The 19,343-nt window shown below is 36.4% G+C and overlaps 1 protein-coding gene across 2 annotated transcripts in view; it reads right to left on the bottom strand.

The window, feature by feature from the left end:
* Positions 1–19,343, bottom strand: part of LOC148944763 (sodium- and chloride-dependent GABA transporter 2-like) — a 187,454-nt gene that overhangs the window by 6,747 nt on the left and 161,364 nt on the right. For both annotated transcript variants that reach the window (XM_089100672.1, XM_089100671.1), the window contains exons 6-8: positions 16,670–16,898; positions 6,803–7,053; positions 129–332 (exon numbers count right to left, since the gene is read on the bottom strand). In XM_089100672.1, coding sequence (XP_088956798.1) covers positions 129–332; positions 6,803–7,053; positions 16,670–16,898 — 684 coding nt within the window. The remainder of the gene's footprint in view (positions 1–128; positions 333–6,802; positions 7,054–16,669; positions 16,899–19,343) is intronic.

The raw sequence follows: 19,343 nt of genomic DNA, 5'->3' as shown, positions 1-19,343 counted from the left end.
AATGAAAGGCACCAAAAACATTTTTTGATGATATTTACGTGTTCACCCCCCCCCCACCACCCACTTCCTCCCAGAAACAATAGTCACTCATCGAGACTATCATTTATTCGAAAAAGAATAATTATTACCATCATCAAGGTTGGAGTGAAATACTTCCAGCATAATTTCAACCATGGGGAAATTTTATATCCTATCATATGTTGCACATTTTTCACAAACTGATCTGCTCCATATCCCCAGCCAATTGCCAGAGCTTCAAAGAGAGAAATCCAAAGAAGAACAAAGCCACTTGCAGAATAATAGTCAAAAATCTGGAAAACGTAGATACCGCCCTGAAATTATTAAATTTTCAATTTAAACATACACGAGAAATCAGCAAAAACTAGTAAAAAAAAACTTTTAAACTACGAACAGATAAAGCTACTTCTGTAGATATGCTGCAAGTGCAATTACCTAAGACTTTGTTGGATTGTCGTTTGAATGTTCGACAGGTCCCGTTGATACATCCGATTCCCTGAGATTAGCGTTCCAAGATCTGTCTCATAATCCTATCATCCTTCATACACACCACTCACCAAAGATGTCGCCACCTACGTTGCCGAATAACCTCTGTAACCATGGGTTGGGTCGAGATAGGGCGGGCTATCTGGTATGTAACGTAATGTCTCCAGTCGATGTTTCTATTTATGGTGACCCAGAAATTGGTGAATACTTTCCCATGGAATTAAATTAGTTAAGCATCTTTGGAGACATATTCACTGTCCTAGGAAATATAAATAAAATGTCTTTTAAGGGTTCCTAGCACCCTCTTCATGGCAGCATCAGGGGTATATTTCAAATGTAAAATGACAAACATGCAGCATGTTTGAATTTTGGGATGGTTTTACGTGAAGAAATGGGAATAATGACACTACTTGATGTGCAGATTAGGATCCATGTGTAGATGCCTGCATGGACTGCTGCCAATGAAAAAAGGACATGCATACTAATACGTTTGAACAATCAATTTAGAAAATTAGACGGTATAACACAGATTTAAATTCGGTGAAATTTGGAAAACAAATTTAGGTTCAAATAGGTTTAAGATAGGCAGATCAAGTTATCCAAATCCTATCTGATATAATGCAAAGTAGGATTTGTTTGTAGTACTACTGTTATTGTAAGACCACCAAACTAAATTTTCCTTAAATTACCTTTCTCAAGTTTGTTCAGAGCGCTTTTGAGAACTTTTTCACTTAAATTATTTTGATTTAGTTCAATAGTAGCATTATTAGTAACAGCAGTAGTAATAGAAGTAGTAGTAAAAGTGGCAGTAATATTAGTAGCTTTGAAAGTTTAGCTTAATACCTTTACAAGTTTATACCTTTGGACCTAATACCTTTAGACGATTTAGTTCAAACTCCCCCTTATCATTTCTAGAAATTTTACCTTACCCTTACAGTAAGCAGAAGTAATAAACTAGGAGTTGTACGAGTGGTATTAGTAGTAGCACTAATAGTAACAGTAGAAGTAGTAATAGTAGTATGCACATGGTACCTTTTGGATGGTCCATCATTCCACTCAACATGCACAGAGAGTTTCAGCTTAGTAATCTAAGTTGTTCTTGGGATATATCTGTTACGTCCTTTTGATAACCTTCATCCCCATATTTTGCCTTAATTCTACTTTCTCTGATATTTTAACCTTAATGCCAATAGCCTCAGTAGTAGTAGTAGGTGTGAAGGCATTAGTAGTACTTGCAATAGTAGTAGTAGTAGTAGTAGTAATAGTAGTGCCAGTAGTAGTAGTACCAGTTACAGAAGCGGTAGCAGTTTATTAACTTGCACATAGTGCAGGCGTAATTTGCTATGGGGTAGGAGGGGGGGGGGGGCAAATTGAGGTCTGGAGTTTAGTTTCTGAACAAAATCCTGTCAAAAATAAGATAAACCTGCATAATTCAAGTATACAGAGAAACAGGTCAGTTTTCTTTAGTATGTTTTTGCCTTTATGGTACTATATGGCTCAATTTTAATTTTTCACTGTTATTTTTACTTGATTTGGGAAAACTGGCTCCGACCCCCCCCCCCCCACCAGGATTTTGACGAAATTACGACATTGACATAGTGCCTTCTGATTTGTTCTACATTCCTCTTCACATGCCCAGAAATTTTTAACTTAATTTCTCAAACTGTTCCTGGTATATTGCTGATATACCTTTTTGACAACCTGCATGCTCATAGTGCGGTCTCATTTATTTGAACATCGACTTAAAAATTCTCTGAAAGTTTCACTGCAGTATCCTTAGACATAGTAACAGTAGTAATTGTAGTAGTAGTAGAAGCAGTAGCAGTAGTAGTAGTAGTATGCATATAGTGCCTTTTACTTATTAAACATCCCCTTCAACAACCCCTAAAAGTTTCAACTTATTACTCTGAGCCGTTCATGAGAAGTGGCTGACATGTCCTTTTGACAACCTGCATGTACGTAAGGTATTTTAATGTAGTTTAACAAGCCCCATAGCATTTCCTGAAAGTTTCACCTTTACACCCTTGGCCTCAGTAGTTATACTAGTTGTAGCAGTAGTAGTGTAGGTGGCAATAGTGGTAGTATGCAAATAGTGCCTTTTGGCTAGTCCAACATCCCCCTAAACATTCACTGAGAGTTACATCTTACCCTTAGTCTCAATAGTAGTAATAGTAGTAGTAGTAGTAGTAGTAGTAGTAATATCAGTAGTAGTAGTAGCAGTAGTAGTTACAGTAGTAGTAATAGTAGTAGCAGTAGTAGTAGTAGTAGTAGTAGTAGTAGTAGTAGCAGTAGTAGCAGTAGTAGTAGTTGTAGTAGTAGTGGAAATAGTAGTAATAGTAGTAGTAGTAGTAGTAGTAGTAGTGGTAGAATACACATAGAGCATTTCCATTAGCTCAACATCTCCCTCAAAGTACCTTGAAAGTATCAATTTAACGCTCTAAGTTGATACTTTCCCTGCCTGAGATAATGTTGATGCTTCTTTTTGACAACTAGCATACACACAGCGTGTTTTCATTTATTTCAACATCCCCCTTATCATTTCTAGAAAATTTCGCCTTAATACCCTAACTCTACGCAGAAGTAGCAGACCATAACTGAAGCAGTAGAAGCAGTAGCATGCACATAGTTCTTTTTGGTTAGCTTGGCATCTCCACCACTGGCGGATCTAGGGCCAATTTGGTCAATTATCGGTACCTTTGTCATATTCCCCCCTGATTTTGCTCTAGATCCACCTTTGTCCTCCTCAACGTTTCTTGAAAGTTTCAACTTAATACCATTAGCCTCAGTAGTAGTAGTAACTTTAGCCGCATCTGTAGTAGCATACACATGGTACCTTTTGGTCGGTTTCAAATCCCCCTCAACAAAATCCTGAAAGTTTCAACTTCATACCCTTAGTTTTAGTAGTACTAGTAGCAGTAGTAACAATAGTAGCCATAGAAGCATTGTTAGTAGTAGTAGTAGCAGTAGCAGTAAAAGTAGTGGTAGCAGCATGCACATAGTGCCTTTTTGTTATCTCAACATCCCCCTAAATATTCCCTTAAGGTTTCATGTTAATACCCTCAGCCTCACTAGTAGTAGCAGTGGTAGTAGTAGTAGCATTAGTAGTGTTATTTGCACAGTAGCGTGCAAATAGCACCTTTGTTTTTCCCGATATCCCGCCCTACATACCCTAAGATTTTCGCCTTAGTACGCCTTAACTTTAGTACTAGTAGTAGTAGTACCAGTGATAATAGTAATAGCAGTAGTAGCAGTAGTAGTAGGGGTAGTAGTAGTAGCGGTAAAAGTAGTAGTAGTAGTAGTATGCACACGGTAGCTTTTGGTTAATTGAACATCCCCCAAAAAATAACCTTGTTAGTTTCAACTAAATGCTCTAAACTGTTTCTAAGATATTGCTGATACGCCCTTTTGCGATCCCAAGTGCACATAGAATATTTTGATTTTGTTCAATATCTCTTCAATATTCTCTAAGCCTTTCACCTACTACTCATCTTACCTGCTGCTAGTAGAAGTAACAGCAGTAGCAGTAGTAGTAGTAGCATGCACATATTGTCGTTTGGTTAGTTGAACATCCCACTCATCTTGCCTTGAAAGTTTCAACTTAGAACTCTTGGATGTTTCTAAGAAATCACTTATACGGCCTTTTGACAACCAGTATGAGCATAGTGTGTTTTACTTTGGTTCAACTTCCCCTCAATATTCTCTGAAATTTCACCTTAATACCCCTAGCCGTAGTAGTAGTCGCAGTGTAAGTAGCAGTTGTAATAGTAGTAGTACTAGTTGCAGTTATAGTAGCTATAGTAGTAGTAGTAGCACTAGTAGTAGTAGTAGTAGTAGCAGTAGTAGTAGTAGCAGTAATAGTAGTAGTAGTAGTAGTACTAGTAGTAGTAGTAGTAGTAGTAGTAGTAGTAGTAGTAGTAGTAGTAGTAGTAGTAGTAGTAGTATTAGTAATAGTAGTAGTGCTAGCAGTAGTAGTAGTACAATAGTAGTAGTACTAAAAATACGAAAAAAAGGTTGACAAATTTACTTGATCCTTCTACAAAAATAAGTTCGAACAATTGTTTAAAAACAGAGATTATTCAAATAAATTGGTATTCGGCGGTTGAAAATTTGTCTGGTAGGACACTTGACTTGCTGAATAGCACCCTACCTTAACCCCTGAAGTTACCACCAACAGCCTTAACAGGTTCCTTACTTCCATCGTCCAAAGCGTTCCAGTATTGTTTATAAATTACCGACCAATGAGCTTTCCTGTTCTTTACCCTATATTTCACCTTTAGAGATCGAAAAGAAAACCCCGAGACTGACAAAAACAAGCGTCTGCCCTTTTGATGTCCTTTTTTTCTTATGAGTGCCTTCAGTGATTTCGTTTTAAAGCCCTTTTTTGCCATTTTTCATCAGACTACTAAGTCTAAGTAACTTCCCCTTAAAAAAGAAAGATGGAAAGCCTGGTGTTGAAGGTGTTCACCCTATTTCTCCCACTTTTACATTTTCAAAACTGTTCGGAAGATTTCTTGCATACTGGCTAAAGGACAAATCCAACTTTTTACCGACCTAAGGCAATTTGATAAACTCAAATCCACTTCACCTTCTATTACTCTGTTCTTCTTGTCAACATCCTTGGAAAAAAAACAACCTAAAAAGCCAAATACTTGGTTGAATCCAAAAAGTATTTAATCTTGCTAACCACAAGGCGCAATATATTAGTTGAAAAACTTGTCACTGAATTTAATATTAATTCTTCCCTAGTAAATTGATTACCTCCTTATCAAATAGACAGTAAGCTGTTAAATATTTGTACTACTATTCCAATCCTTTTTCTGTCTTAAAGGAAGTACTCCAAGGCGCTCTGCTAGCACCCTCTTTTATCGCTTCAGATTAAAGGTCTGGCCAAGGAATTTCCTGACAGATGGAAATCTGTCGATGTCCTTTCGGTCGTTGAAAATTGCCATAAGAAACTTGCGCAGCACAAATTTTAATTTCAAATCAGTGACGATTTTATTGTACACCTAGTTTGATTCAAGAGTTTTAAAAGGTAGGTGGAATCTTGAATTTACTACTTTTTCTTGTCTCTTTTCAGTAGTTATATTTGAGTATCGTTTGTATTTATTAAATTACAACTTAGTATTGGGTACTATATCATTATCAGAAAATAAGAGGAAGGTAAAGAAAGTGGAGAAGGAATAAAAAATGAAATAAGGAGGTGTTAAGTGAAGGTCAGGGATAAAATTGCTGAAAATCTGGGAGGTTCATCGAGACGGCATAATAGTAAGATGTTGTACAGGCACGTTAATAAATTGAGAGGGAATAGTCAATCTGGACTTGTTCCAGTTTAAGATAGGACGGGGTGGAAATTAGTGAAAAGGAAAGAGTTATAGAGAGATGGACAGAACATTTTGAGAATGTACTAAAAAGTGATAGAGTTACAGGAAAAGATATAGAAAAGAATAAAAAGAATGGGACACTTTGGATGTGAAGGAAGATTAATTTTGCGAGGAAGAGTTAGTGACAGTACCAAAAAGATTAAAAAAATAAGTTCCCAGGTGCTGATTATGCGGTAAATGAGTTTTTGCTTTAGATATGGTGGATACGAAATAAGAGATAAGTTACTGAAGATTATGAATATGATTTTTGTAAAAAGGAATGTGCCTAACGACTTTAGAAAAACTCTAATTAAACCCCTCTATAAGGAAGGTGGTAAGACTGAGTGTGGAAATTATAGAGGCACTAGCTGGGTTTCTGTAGGAAGCAAATTACTTCGCATGGTGATACTTTTTAGACTTAAAGGTGTTGTGGATAAGATTTTAAGAGAGGAATAATGTTGTTTTAGGAAGAGGAGAGAATGCGTCGATCAAATTTTCACTCTTACATTAATAGCTGAGCAGTGCCTGAGTCATCAACCTCTTTCGTCCTCAGTTTCGTACATTATGAGCAAACGTTTGATTCAGCTGATGGAAGAGCGTTAGTACAGTTCCTATCCTTGTGTGGTATATTAGATAAATATATTAAAGTCATGTGCTATATACGAGAATAGCATTTCTGCAGTTAAGGTAGAAAATGATGTCAGTAGTTGGTTTCATATTAAACCAGGAGTTCGGCAGGGTTGCATCCTATCTGCATTCTTATGGATCATTTTGATGGACTTTGTCCTAAGGAGCATAACATATATAATGAGAAAACATGGAATCCCTGTTATTGTACATGTCTCAACTTTTTTGAGAGTTTTCGAGAAAAAACTGCTAGTTTCAGGAGTTCTGCAGAGTTCGGCAGGGAAAAACTGCTAGTTTAAAGGCTTACTTACCCTGGTGACCATGGTTAATCCAACCGTAAATGAAAAAGCACAGGTTCCAATCATAAACCAAAAGCGTCTATTTCCCCGTCGAAGTTGATCGGGGAAAATGTCGACAACAGCAGTTATGAAACCTTCAACAGCGACAAAATGAGAAGCAGTACCCAATAGTAAAACCATGATGAAAAATAAAATAGACCACAGGGCGGGTAGCGGCATCTGAGTTATAGCTTTTGGGTATGCAATGAATATGAGACCAGGACCTGAAATGAGCGAATTATTGAATAAAAAGAAAATTAATTATCACTAGAAAATCAGCCTTACCTGATTTAAAGCTTTTAGATAGGGTAATATACATGAGAATCAGCAACTAAAATAAAGCATTAGAACTAGAATTGGGTGGGATGCACTGAGCTCGAAGGTGATATTGTGGAAACCCATTTCAGCAACAAAATGAGGAGCTGTATTTAATATAAAGCTTACGATGAAAATTAACCAAACCGCAAATTATGAAAAGGCATCTGAACCTGAAGTATAGCAATAAACATTATATCATATCCTTTCACGAAATTAATTAAACTCAAATGTATCTCAAGTGCCTTATGTAATCTATATCTGATCGAAAACCAAAGTATGATTAGTGGTCAGACTGACCAGTGGCCGGTTAGAGCATTTGGGCTATACCTTTTTGTGAATGCCAGAAACATTAGACAAAATACTTAAATAAAATGGTTTAGCTGTAATATCTTAAGCTAGAAGCTGATAATACTTATTTCGGTTATATTCAAAATCCAAGCTTTCAGAATAATAAAATGGAACTCAAGGCTGATTGGTTCATAATTTCTAGGGGTGTAAGTCTAGAAATGGGGCTGTTCGGAAGGAAACATGTTAAGAAAACAATTACTACTGCTAACAACTCACTGCATACCAAAGAGAAAACACAGCTACAAACGCTCCCCCTCAGACCCAATCTATTCAAAGCCTCCCTCTTTACATTCACCCACGAAGTTCCCATGTCCCTTGAATCTTTCCTTACGGCCTCATCCCACCCAAACCGGGGACGACCTGCTTTTTTTAACCCTTGACGGCTGACCGAAAAATAAAATATTCGGCAATCTGTAAATCTTCATCCACAGAACGTTCCGTGACCATCTCGGAATTTCTCTCATTATATCCCCAGAAAGAGGGACAGGACAACACTTTTCGCACAGCCTACTTTTTGTGATACGGTCAATCAGTCGCGTACCCAAAAGTAGGTGTTCTCCCATTACCTTTGCTGTGCTCCTTAAGACAAATTCGATTAAAATTAAAACCGTATAAACGAGGATAGAATGCAACCTGATTAATTCTTCATTTAATACGAAACCAGCTACTAACCTCATTCCCTACCTTAACCGGAGCACCGTTATTCTCTTGCATATCACTAATCACTTTAAAGTATTCGTCTGATATACCATACAAGGATAAGACCTTGACTAAAGCTCTTGTCTCAGCTGAGTCAAACACTTTCTAATAATCTATAAACATGAGGACTAAAGGTGTTTGATGACTAAGGTAATTCTCAATTATTAATCGAAGAGTGATCGACAAAACTTCTCCCCTTCATAAGACAACACTGTTGTTTTCATAAAACATTATATACAGATACAGATACAGACACAGATATTTTATTTATGAAATATATGTAATGCTACAAAATACACCTGCGCACATGCCTGGTGGCATAATTGAGCGCATTAAAAATTACAATGAATTATTAAACAACGTTAACAAATTAAATGAAAAAAACAACGAGCCTCTTGGACAACTGCCAAAATACAAACATGGTAAATAAAACCAAAATCAACCATCAGAGATAAACTTTCCCACCATTCTGTGAAACTGCTGGTAATCAGCGCACTTTCTAATATCCAGAGGAATAGAATTCAACACCTTTGGACCAATATGCCTCAAACTAAATCCTGCTCTAGTTGTTTGCCTAAACTCCTGCGAGAAATTAAACCTGAGTGATTTGGATATGAATGACGCTGCGAATTAAGAGGGAAAATTCCATACAAATCTGATGCTAAATGACCAAAAACGTAATTGTGACATTTCTGGGATATTGCAATGAAATGAAGTTGATGTAAAGAAAAAATTCCAGCTGATCCAAAAAGATGAGTAACAGAAGACCTATTATGAATCTGAAAAAGTATCCTTATCGCTTTATTTTGTAAAATTTGAAGGGGTTTATAGACTGAAGGAAAAGTTGAAGCCCACACAGAAACACAATATACAAGAAAGCTGTGGATCAGAGAAAAGTAAATTGATTTAAGTATATTAATCGGAAAAACATGGTGGAGACGGCACATAATCCCAACATTCCTAGAAATTTTTAACGATAGTTTTAACATGTTCATGGAACGACAAATTTTCATCTATAATTATCCCAAGATATCTAAACTGTTGTACCCTTTTCAATTCCACATTATTTAAATAAAGAGAAAAAGCATGAGAATTCACTGAACCAACTCGTCAAAATAGCATATACTGGCATTTCCTTTCATTTAATTGAAGGAGTCTTCGACAATACCACTCTAAAGTAGTTGATAGAGTACTTCGAGTACTAAAATTTTAGTTTTAGAGTACTAAAATTTATCTGAGTCACTAATATCTCCGTAACTCGGTTCTACAGGGGTATATTCCACAATAACTAATACCCTGCACTATTTAATCATAAAATTATATATAATATATATTAATATTCGTTACTAATAATAGTAAAGAACTTTACTAATAGTAAAGAACTTTACAACCTAAACAAGACTTAGCAGCTTTCTTATTCTTCATGATCCTCACTTACTTACTTACTTTTGACAGGAACCAGACGAAGAACTTTCCTGCCCGGCACCAATAGACTTTGGGATTACGTTCGACAACTACTTCGATCTGTTGGTTGCAGCTTCCCCAGCAATCTTCAGCCAGTCTCTATCCCATCTAAAACCATTCCTTTGGAAGCCTCTCCGTAGCTTAAGATCCTTCTAGAATTTTTGCTAAATATTTTTCATCTGTCCTTCCCGATGTTGTTTCAGGGATGGTACTGGTTCGGAGACAAGGACATCTTTACATATCGTACCTTTATGTTGGCGCAAGCTGTGGTTGAGAAGTTTGAAGCGCTGTCTTTTGATGGTAGAGGATATTTCTTAATTCTGGCCACAGTAGCTTCTAACTTCGCTATTAGAAATTATAGACCATGTGCTAATTAGGAGTTTATACTGAAAGCAGCGGTAATCGAACACGTCCAGAACTCTAGCTTCTACAGCTTTTAGCGGCCATGTCTCGCGGGTATAAAATAGTACAGTTCACATGGATTTCATATAGACTCTGAATTTGGTCTTTTTCAAGATCTCACGTCTGGCCCATAGTGCCTTTTTCAGACTGGTAAAGACTCCCCAAGCCTTTGATATCCGAGCAGAAATGTCTTAACCACCTACACCACCTGGTGTTAAAGTGGATTCAAGGTACTTGATTTCGTTGACGTTTTCAATTGATTTGTCGTCCACGATGATTTGATATGGAGCAGAATGATTGACGGCAATCACTTTAGTCTTGGAAATGTTTATGGTAAGCTCAATGTGTTTTGAAGTCTTGGAGATAAGATCAGTCGTGTCTTATAAGCCGTCGGCAGTGGTTTCCAACAAGGCAACATTGTCTGCAAAATCCAAGTCTGTCAGGGATAGAGGAAAGCCATCCAAATGACCATAGAAAACCTCCCTGTGGTTGGCCAGGGCATTATCATTATCCTTCTTTGTCTATGTACCCCATCCTTCCAGCCCGAGTAAATATATTCTATATAGCCTAATTTCATGTTTACTACTTCTAGGACATGTGTTTCTCTAACTCCTAAAAAGTCCAGTTCGCAGTCAAAATGTCGTTAAAACAGTTATTTTTTAACATTATAACATTTTAAGTTACAATCTCATATTCTTTAAATCGTTGAAATTACTTTGGCCTCAGGAAGAGCAATGGTCCAAGAACCATTGTAGAGTAAGGACTAACACATCTTTTCAAGTCTACATGAAACGTTTAAGGTGGTTTAGAATGCAGAATGCATTAATAATGATTGTAATTAGCACATTTTGACCACGATTCCACTACAATTTACCCTTAAATAATGTACAAATATATAGCACGAATTTCATAATTTTCATTCGTCTTTCCATGTGTCACTCTTGTTTCAACACGTATACTCAAAAATTGAATCAACACTGAAGAAACAAAGAAACGAAAAACATATGGGAAATATACAATTTAAGATATATATTTCCACTTTATGTAGGGGGGAGTTCGGGGTAAAGTATAGTGGAATTGAAGTCAAAATGTGCTAACTAGAATTCTTAACATGTCCCTTCTCAACAGCCCAAATTCTATGTTTGACCTTTCTGGGTTCGATGGGTTCATTCATTCATCACTTTTAAGTGAATAAGTTGCACACTAGCCCGATAACCAGAGGCGTGTTTTTTTTTGGCTGGAATGAATTTACTCAAATATTATTCAATTTAGCGCATTGTAGATGGTGAAAAAGTCTTTGAGCTATTTCGTGGTCTTTTCTCTGTGTTTTTAACCTAATTAATTGTGTTGTTTTTCATCTATATTTCATTATTTTTCTTTCATGTATCTTTTTTCCAATTTCGCTTTTATTTCATAACGAATTATAGATAAACCATTTTTATTATTACTATATGGTCAAAGACAAATATAAGAACGTTGAATGTGTTATGTGTTTGCCTGATACAAAATGATCGGTCTGACATGGAGTTATAGCCAAATAATCTCCAACCGATGGACGAGATTTTGCTTCCGTTTCTGCTTCTTCTGTTTCTTCTTCTTTTTCCACTCAGTTCCCATAAGCTAAAAAAAAACTTGGTCATGCCATTATAGGGCACTAAGACACATCAATGCAACCAGTTTCGAGCTGGAGACAGTGTGTAAAAAAGAATGCCCAAAATTCAGCAAAAAACCAACGCAAATGACCTGGATTTTGTACTCGATTTCATTTTGAGTCTGTTGATAATATAAAACAGCAAGGTATGATACTTATTTTTCGACACTTAGTTGCAGTTTGGGGTCCATGGTTTTGTATAAATTTCCATTAGTACATTTTTTGTGTTTTTTTTAGCGGTTCATTAAGGTTTAGTATGGTAATCTATGATGTGAACTATGCAGTGGCATCGTTGAGTGGGAGGGGGGGGGGTAACCGGGGGGAAGTCCTCCCCCCACTAACTTGGGAAAAAACTATAATTTATTGAGTAGCTCTAAAACTGTTCCTCGTTTTAAGCGTTAAATTTACTCTTTACTTTGAGCAGACATTTTTTTTAACTAATCAATGCTCGGTTTTAACATAAGGGAAACGAGAAAAATAAGGGTCCATTACACTTCATAATATTTCCCACATTAATATTTTTTCCAAATATACTGCCTTTGAAACCTTAACATCGACTATAAATGTGAGCCTACTTAACCCATTAACAGCCGATGTTCCCATTTGGGAACAGACAAGTCTGGATTTTTTTTTCTGATTGTAATGTCAGTAGAAGAGTGAATTTTTGCTCGCCATAGTTTTTCCCGATGGCAAAAGTGTTAGCAGAATTTTTCTCATCTCCAATATTCTAATGTAAGTTTTTTTTTGTATTTTGTCAAAAAAGGTCAATTTTTTTCTGTTTTAGTAAGGCTGGTAAGGGATGTGTTTTAGTCATCAAAAATAAAAAGGATGGTAAAGGACTTTTGGTTTTTAGGTAGCTCTGATCTCATTTTTCATTTCTATGGATCGCAACGACAAAAAACAAATAGTTTTTATAGTACTAGTTAGCGCTACTTCTTTTTGTTCCCAAATGGGAACATTGGTCAGAACCAGTCTACATGCACTGCTGTTCGGCTTTAGAGCATTCATATTTTGTAATTTATAATTTCTGGATGCTGGCTATAGGAATTAAATTGCCGCCATGCAACTTATTTAGTGATTTTTAGGGAATTGCCCTTGGTACGATATCGAAAACACGTTTCTTTCTAGATGAAGAATACAACCTGTCTCTCTGTAAAAGAAGCCCTTGTTGTCTTAAATGAACTTTCTGATGCGGAGAGTGCAGGTGAAAGTATTCAAGTTGCTGTGGTTAGACCCAACCCAGGCCCTGTTGGCGCCTAGGAACAATGGGGTGAGGACGATCTTCAAAACCTGGAGGGTTTGCCACCCAATGTCGCTGGTACTTTGGAAGTCCGAGTAGGAGGTTCAAACAATAGGGAAGATGGAGCTAGTCCTTCTAGTTTAGAGAAAGGCGTTTCTTTAAGCCTGGTGACAAGGAAAAGGGGAAGAAAGCCTGCAAATAAAATCGCATTTCACACAACGCCAGCACTACTTGTTGAACATTTATCTCTGGATCATCGTGCTGTACAAAATGTCTGCTGAGAATAGAATAAAGTGAATTGGAAAAAAATAAGTTTATTTTTCTCACAATTTAGAAATTGGTGTGCATGTATAAGCGGTATCAACCCGTTCTCTTTTTCTACTGTTATCAGTTCCATCATGCTGCACTAGAAGTCCGACCTATGCTTATGAAGGGAATTGTAAACACAAAGACGAAAATCAGTGTAACCCCCCTCCGGAAATGTATACACCCCATACCTAGATTTACGCAACAAAAACTTTTGTGTAATTTTTATAGATTTTTTTTTTGAAAACAAGAATACAAAGGAGAAGATAATTTTCAAATTCCACGAGTCAATTTTCCCATCGAATTGGTATCCCTGGCAATTTTTATGTAATTTAAAGTTTCTGCTGCAATGATGCCAAGAATCGTTCAGATTTTCTGGATATTCTTCGTCAAACAATGCCCAATGGATAAGTTAATAATTCTAACTTTATTTTTCGAATACTTTCAAATTTGAAATATGGTCGCTCTTTAAATGTGGGGAATTTATCCCAATATAAGATTGCACAATCTGTGGTAATACTTTGACATGTCCTGTATCTTTACCTAGATAGTGCCATTGTGCTGCTTATGATTTTTGTTTTGGCTTTATGTGGCCTGATAATATCAATGCTATATATTTATATAAATCGGGGAACCCACAAACAAATCAATTTAATAACAAATCATCAATAATATTTCAATAAATCACGTATATTAAAAGTTGAATACAACGAATTGGTTCTTACAGAGTCAAAATCTGTTCAAAATTACGAGCAAATGAATAACACGATAACCAGGGCTATTACAATAGAGCTTGGTTCGATTATGAGATTGACCGTCCTATGCTGTGCGTGGGGGTAGGTGGAAGCACAGGGGAGATATGTACTGCAGTACTAGTGGTGAATCTGGCTAAAAAAGGCCAAGTGCATATGAAATTCACTTTTGCCCACCGAAAAGCTTGTTTACGCTACACTACTGTCGTCTGCAGCGGCTTATTGCTGACAATTCTAGTAAAAGCCAAGCACCAGTACTTATATTTATGATTATTTAATGTGTGTTTATTGTTTATAATCTATTACGTGGTGTTTTTAAATTCACCAATTAGTGTGTTGGTTAAATACTTACTTTTCTTCACTACCGCTTGAATGGCACCTACATCAATAGCACCCCTTCTTGTCCCACAATTAAAATACTGTAGCTACGCCCCTGGTACAATATCTATATTTGCAAGAACTGGAATTATTTCAATGATTTACTGGGGAGTAAAAGAATAGTAAGAAATTATTACAATTTTAAATTTGTTTATTAAGCTACTTGTTTTACATTTTACCGCTTGTAGTTGTTTACAGCTCTAAATTATGCGTATTTTTGCAGCTTTTGTGTTATCATATTATATCAGCGTGTGTGATCACTTTTTAGATGGCTAGGCTCACGGAGGGAAAAATTACGCTTTGGTGCTTTTTAGACGCAAAATTTCTTTAGATATATTTTTAGATATAAAGTAACATTATACTTTAGATATAAAGTAACAAAGCTAGTTTAAAGCCTCTCCAAAATATAAGTAAATAGATGGTCTATAAATAACAAATTGCCATTGTGATAAAGAACGTAAAAATTCTATAAATAAAAGTTGGTAAATGCAATTTTAAAATTTGCAAATGCAATTTAAAAGTTCAATTATTAAATAATTTTAGTTATCAATAAAATTACGCTCCAATAGCTTTTGCTTTTTAGACGTAAAATTTGTTTAGATATATTTATATATGGGACATCAAATAGCATCGTGCTGTAATAAGACCTAAAATAACCTCGGTAAGCTTATAAAGTAACAAAGCTAGTTTAAAGCCTCTTCTAAATATCTGTAAATAAATGGTTTATAAATGACTTGTGATAATATTGTAAAAAAATTTTAAAACTCAAAAAAGTTGGTAATAACCTCATTCTGATGTCGGTTGGGACAGCAAACAATGTTATAAGGTTCTTAGCCCCGCTGTTCATCGCAGGGATCTCGGTACATCTCATAAAAATTAATCAACCTTGATTCTAGCCTCTTATTTCGTCTACAATAATTGTTTCATTGATAGTCCACATGTTATTTAAATGCAGTTTGAAATTTTAAATAATTTTATTTACTAAAATGAATCTTTTAGAAATCTTTGGCTTTTTTTTCTTTCTCCTTTTTTAATCAATGTTGAGCTTGAAATACAATAAGTTAAGGAAAATAATATCTTGTGAATAATATCTTACGAAATAAGGATAATATGAAGCTAAGGATAATAGCTAACATTAAAAGGAAAACTATAGAAAATTACACTACAGTTTAGAGAAATGTAGGTTCCTTAGAAATAGAAATGAAAGGTAAAACTAAATTTTCATTTATTGGAGAGTATAAGAAAGCAGCTTTTCAAAACTCTTTATTCATTGTAGTGATCTCCTTATATTTTGTCCAAAATTAAGCAGCTTATTCGTATTTTAATAAAAAGTGAAATTTTAATATACCGAAGAAACTAAAGATTAAGCACAATGCTATCTAATCAATGAACAGACAGCATGAATAACGTGCATCCTTGTCCGCTAAGACCCCAATCAAGGCAGGTAGCGCAATAGGAATCTTCCAAAGGTGTAAAATTATTAAATGGCTTCTTTTGAGCTGATTTCAAAGTTTTCCAAGAAGGTATAAACTTTAAAAAGAAAACTCTGCTCCTTTCAATCAAAATAACAAAATTTAAGCTCTCTAATGTTGTGAGTTTCATTAAATCTGAATATCTATATCTCTGGCACAAAATGGGAGCAGTTAAAATGTTTTTCTAAGATTTCTGGGAAAGTAGGAGCCGGCTCCTAGCTTTCAGTCGTTTATTCGGATCTCTTATCATAGCGATACGGCTTATAGAAAAACCACCCAATCCATTCTGATTAGTTTGGCCACATAAACTAAATAAGCTTGCAATGGACGATATAGGGTGATTATTAAAGGGAACGAGGAGCCTTAATATAATTAAAATTACACAAAATTGAGCTGATACCGAGCCAAGTAATGAGTCTAAACCGCACATGATAAAACTTTGCCCACTTGCGGGGCAGGGGGGGTCATAACTGGGACACACGATTGTTACTAATCGTAAGAACTGACATTGCAGAACTGCTCAGATTTTTCTCACCTCTAACCTCGACCCAAAACTGTACATTATCAGCAAGAAAAGTTCCTGTCCTGTTTTATGGAATTATTAGTGCATTCTCTATCTTTTTAATTTTATTCACCCCCTATATCTTATTAAGCTTTATCAAGGCTTACCAAAACTTACCTTACTTACCAAGATTAGACTTACCAAGCTTTTCATGCTTTCTTTTTTCTTCAGAACATGCTAGTGCTTGATGCATTGCATTAGTATAGCTGGCCATATCAATATACTTGTGAAAAATTGTCTATGCCTACCTGATTCAGCTACCTGACTAACATCGACTCCTTGCTCATGAGCCATGAATCCAAGAACACTAAAGATGGCAAGGCCCGAGTAGAGACTAGTGGAGCTGTTCAGTACTGAAATCCAGATGCATTGCTTGAAGAAATTGTTATGATACTTATTGTAAGATCCAAGTGCTATCATAGTACCCAAAGCAACAGCATAGGAGAAAAATATTTGTGTTCCTGCATCAATCCAAACCTAAAAGATAATTTTGAGCAATCCCACGCATGAAGGCAGGGTTGCAACTGCAATTTTTCAATTGCTAAAGAATCTCTTTACAAATTTTTAATCTTTCAAAGTTCTGATCATTGAATACTGTAACATCTAAGTGTTATAACCAAAAGGAACACGATCATCCGTAAATCCAGACCTGGAAATCGATTTCAGCAAGGGTGTACTTGAGGACAGGTTTGTACTGAAGATTTAACGATACTCCCAAAATTTTTCGAACTTTCCAATTTTTCATGTTCCAATCTCAAGATATTTTAAAATTGAAGCACTATTATAGTACCCAAGACATCAGGATGGAAAAAAAGAAGAAAAACATCCGAGTGTTATTGCCATCTAGTGATCTAGGGAAGTAGATCTTGCTGAAAATTTTGATTGTGTTGCCTCATTGATCATACTAACTTTCCAGTTTGTCATATTGAATGTCAGCGGAGGGATCTCACTGATATGTGTTTAACATAATATAGATTACGTAATGCTTCAACAATTATTTACTTATTAGGGGAACACGGGGTGGAACGGGGTAAGGGGCGGAACGGGGTAGGCGATTTTTAGATGACAAGGAAGGTGCTGCGTCAAGCGGCAATAGCTATAACTACTCCAGCTCAGTAGAGCTGAACTGCGGCATCCATATTGGCTTAGGTTCCTTTTGTTGGATGAGATAACCAGTTGTCGTCTAGTTATTGGCTGTTGGATTGCAAATTTTATTGATTTTGTAATCAAGGTAAGGTTAACACGCTTCTTTGAATTGCATCTATAGCTAGTCATACATGTAATACGTTCAATGGGCTTTGTTTTAGTCACCTTATTGTTTCTTTACTTGAAGTTTTTGCGTGGCCATAACGTCCAAATAATAAGGCGTGTTCCTGGGGCGGAACGGGTAGGGCGGAATGGAGAAGGACCCCATTCCGCCCCGCCCTATTTTAATCTGACCAGTCGTTAAAATTGGGTCAGTAACTTTTATTAACAGATGGTCCGTGTGTATAAGAGAAAGACAATCCTGGTCTACTGAGGCGATGAACAATGCTGTTGAAGCGGTTAATTCTGGTTGATGTGACTGCCTGAATTCTTCTACTGAGTTTTACGTTCCCCCAACTACTCTTGAAAGATACGTTAAGAAAAAAAGAAAATCCTGAGTATCTGATTGATAAAACTGCTGGGAAATTTCAAACCGTTTTTACCCAAGAACAGGGACTTGAGCTTCTGACGTACTTAAAAACTATGGAGGCGCGGTTATTTGGTCTGACGATGAAGGACTTACTTACCTTAGCTTACCAATTAGCTCAAAGAAATGACATAGCTCATATATTTCAAAATAAAATAGCTGGTCATGACTCCGTCAACGGATTTTTTAAGAGAAATCCTACTCTGTCTATTCGTAAGCCAGAGTCAACATCTGGTGCAAGAGCTATGGGATTTCTGTGGATAGTTTTTTTTTCACTACTCACTCAATTGGTAGATAAGCACAAACTTACAGCGTCGCAGATATTTAATTGTGATGAAACCGGTGTTTCAGTGAACCCTAAGAACCATTCAAAAATCATTGCTTGTAAGGGTAAACGACAAATTGGTGCAATAACTTCTGCAGAAAGGCGGGAGACCGTAACTTGCCTTATTTGCATGTCTCAAAGTGGATCGTATATGCCCCCGATGTTAGTTTTTCCGAGGAAGAAAATGCAGAAGGAGTTTGAGCTGGGACTACCTCCAGGGAGTTGGGCTGAGGTTCACAGCACTGAATGGATGACCGCTGAGCTATTCTTAGTATGGTTTAAAAAATTTGTAGTATTTTCTAAGGCATCAAAGGACTTTCCGGTTCTTCTCATATTAGACGGACATTCCACCCACGCTATGAACCTAGAGGTCATAGACTAAGCAAGAGATAATGGCGTTTCGTTGCTTTGTTACCCCCGCTTAGTTACAACCGCTTGATGTGTCTTTCATGAAGCCTTTGAGCCTTCACTGCGCTGACGAGCTTCTAAAATGGCTCCGTTGCAATTCAGGGAAATTCATGACGCTGTTTCAAATTTCAACGCTCTTCGGATCAGCGTTTATCCAAAGCGAATCTATGAATACTGCAATTAAGGGGTTTAAAGCAACAGAAATTTGGCCACCTAACCCAGCCATATCCTCTGATTCCGATTTCCTACCAGCTGACACTACTGACATCAAACAAGCTGAACCTTCAACACAAATAGTGATTGAGAAACCTCCAACGACAGAGAAAGAATAAATGGGAAAATCTTCGTCTGGCTCATCTGTTGATAAAGAAAATCCCCTCACTTATAGTTAAAGGGGTGAAGATGTTAAAGTTTCTAGCTCTACCGTTAGTGTTAATGGCGCCCCAGCTAAGAAGGTTCAATTTTATTTGGATGACACGGCTACTCCTGGATGTTCTAAGGTGACAATTGACATGAA

Source organism: Artemia sp. Qi Xiang Cuo, chromosome 14, assembly GCF_049724085.1.
Source record: "Artemia sp. Qi Xiang Cuo chromosome 14, ASM4972408v1, whole genome shotgun sequence".
NCBI classification, from domain to species: Eukaryota; Metazoa; Arthropoda; class Branchiopoda; order Anostraca; family Artemiidae; genus Artemia; species Artemia sp. Qi Xiang Cuo.
Note: the sequence above shows the minus strand (reverse complement) of the source record. Positions and strands in the feature narration are given on the sequence as shown.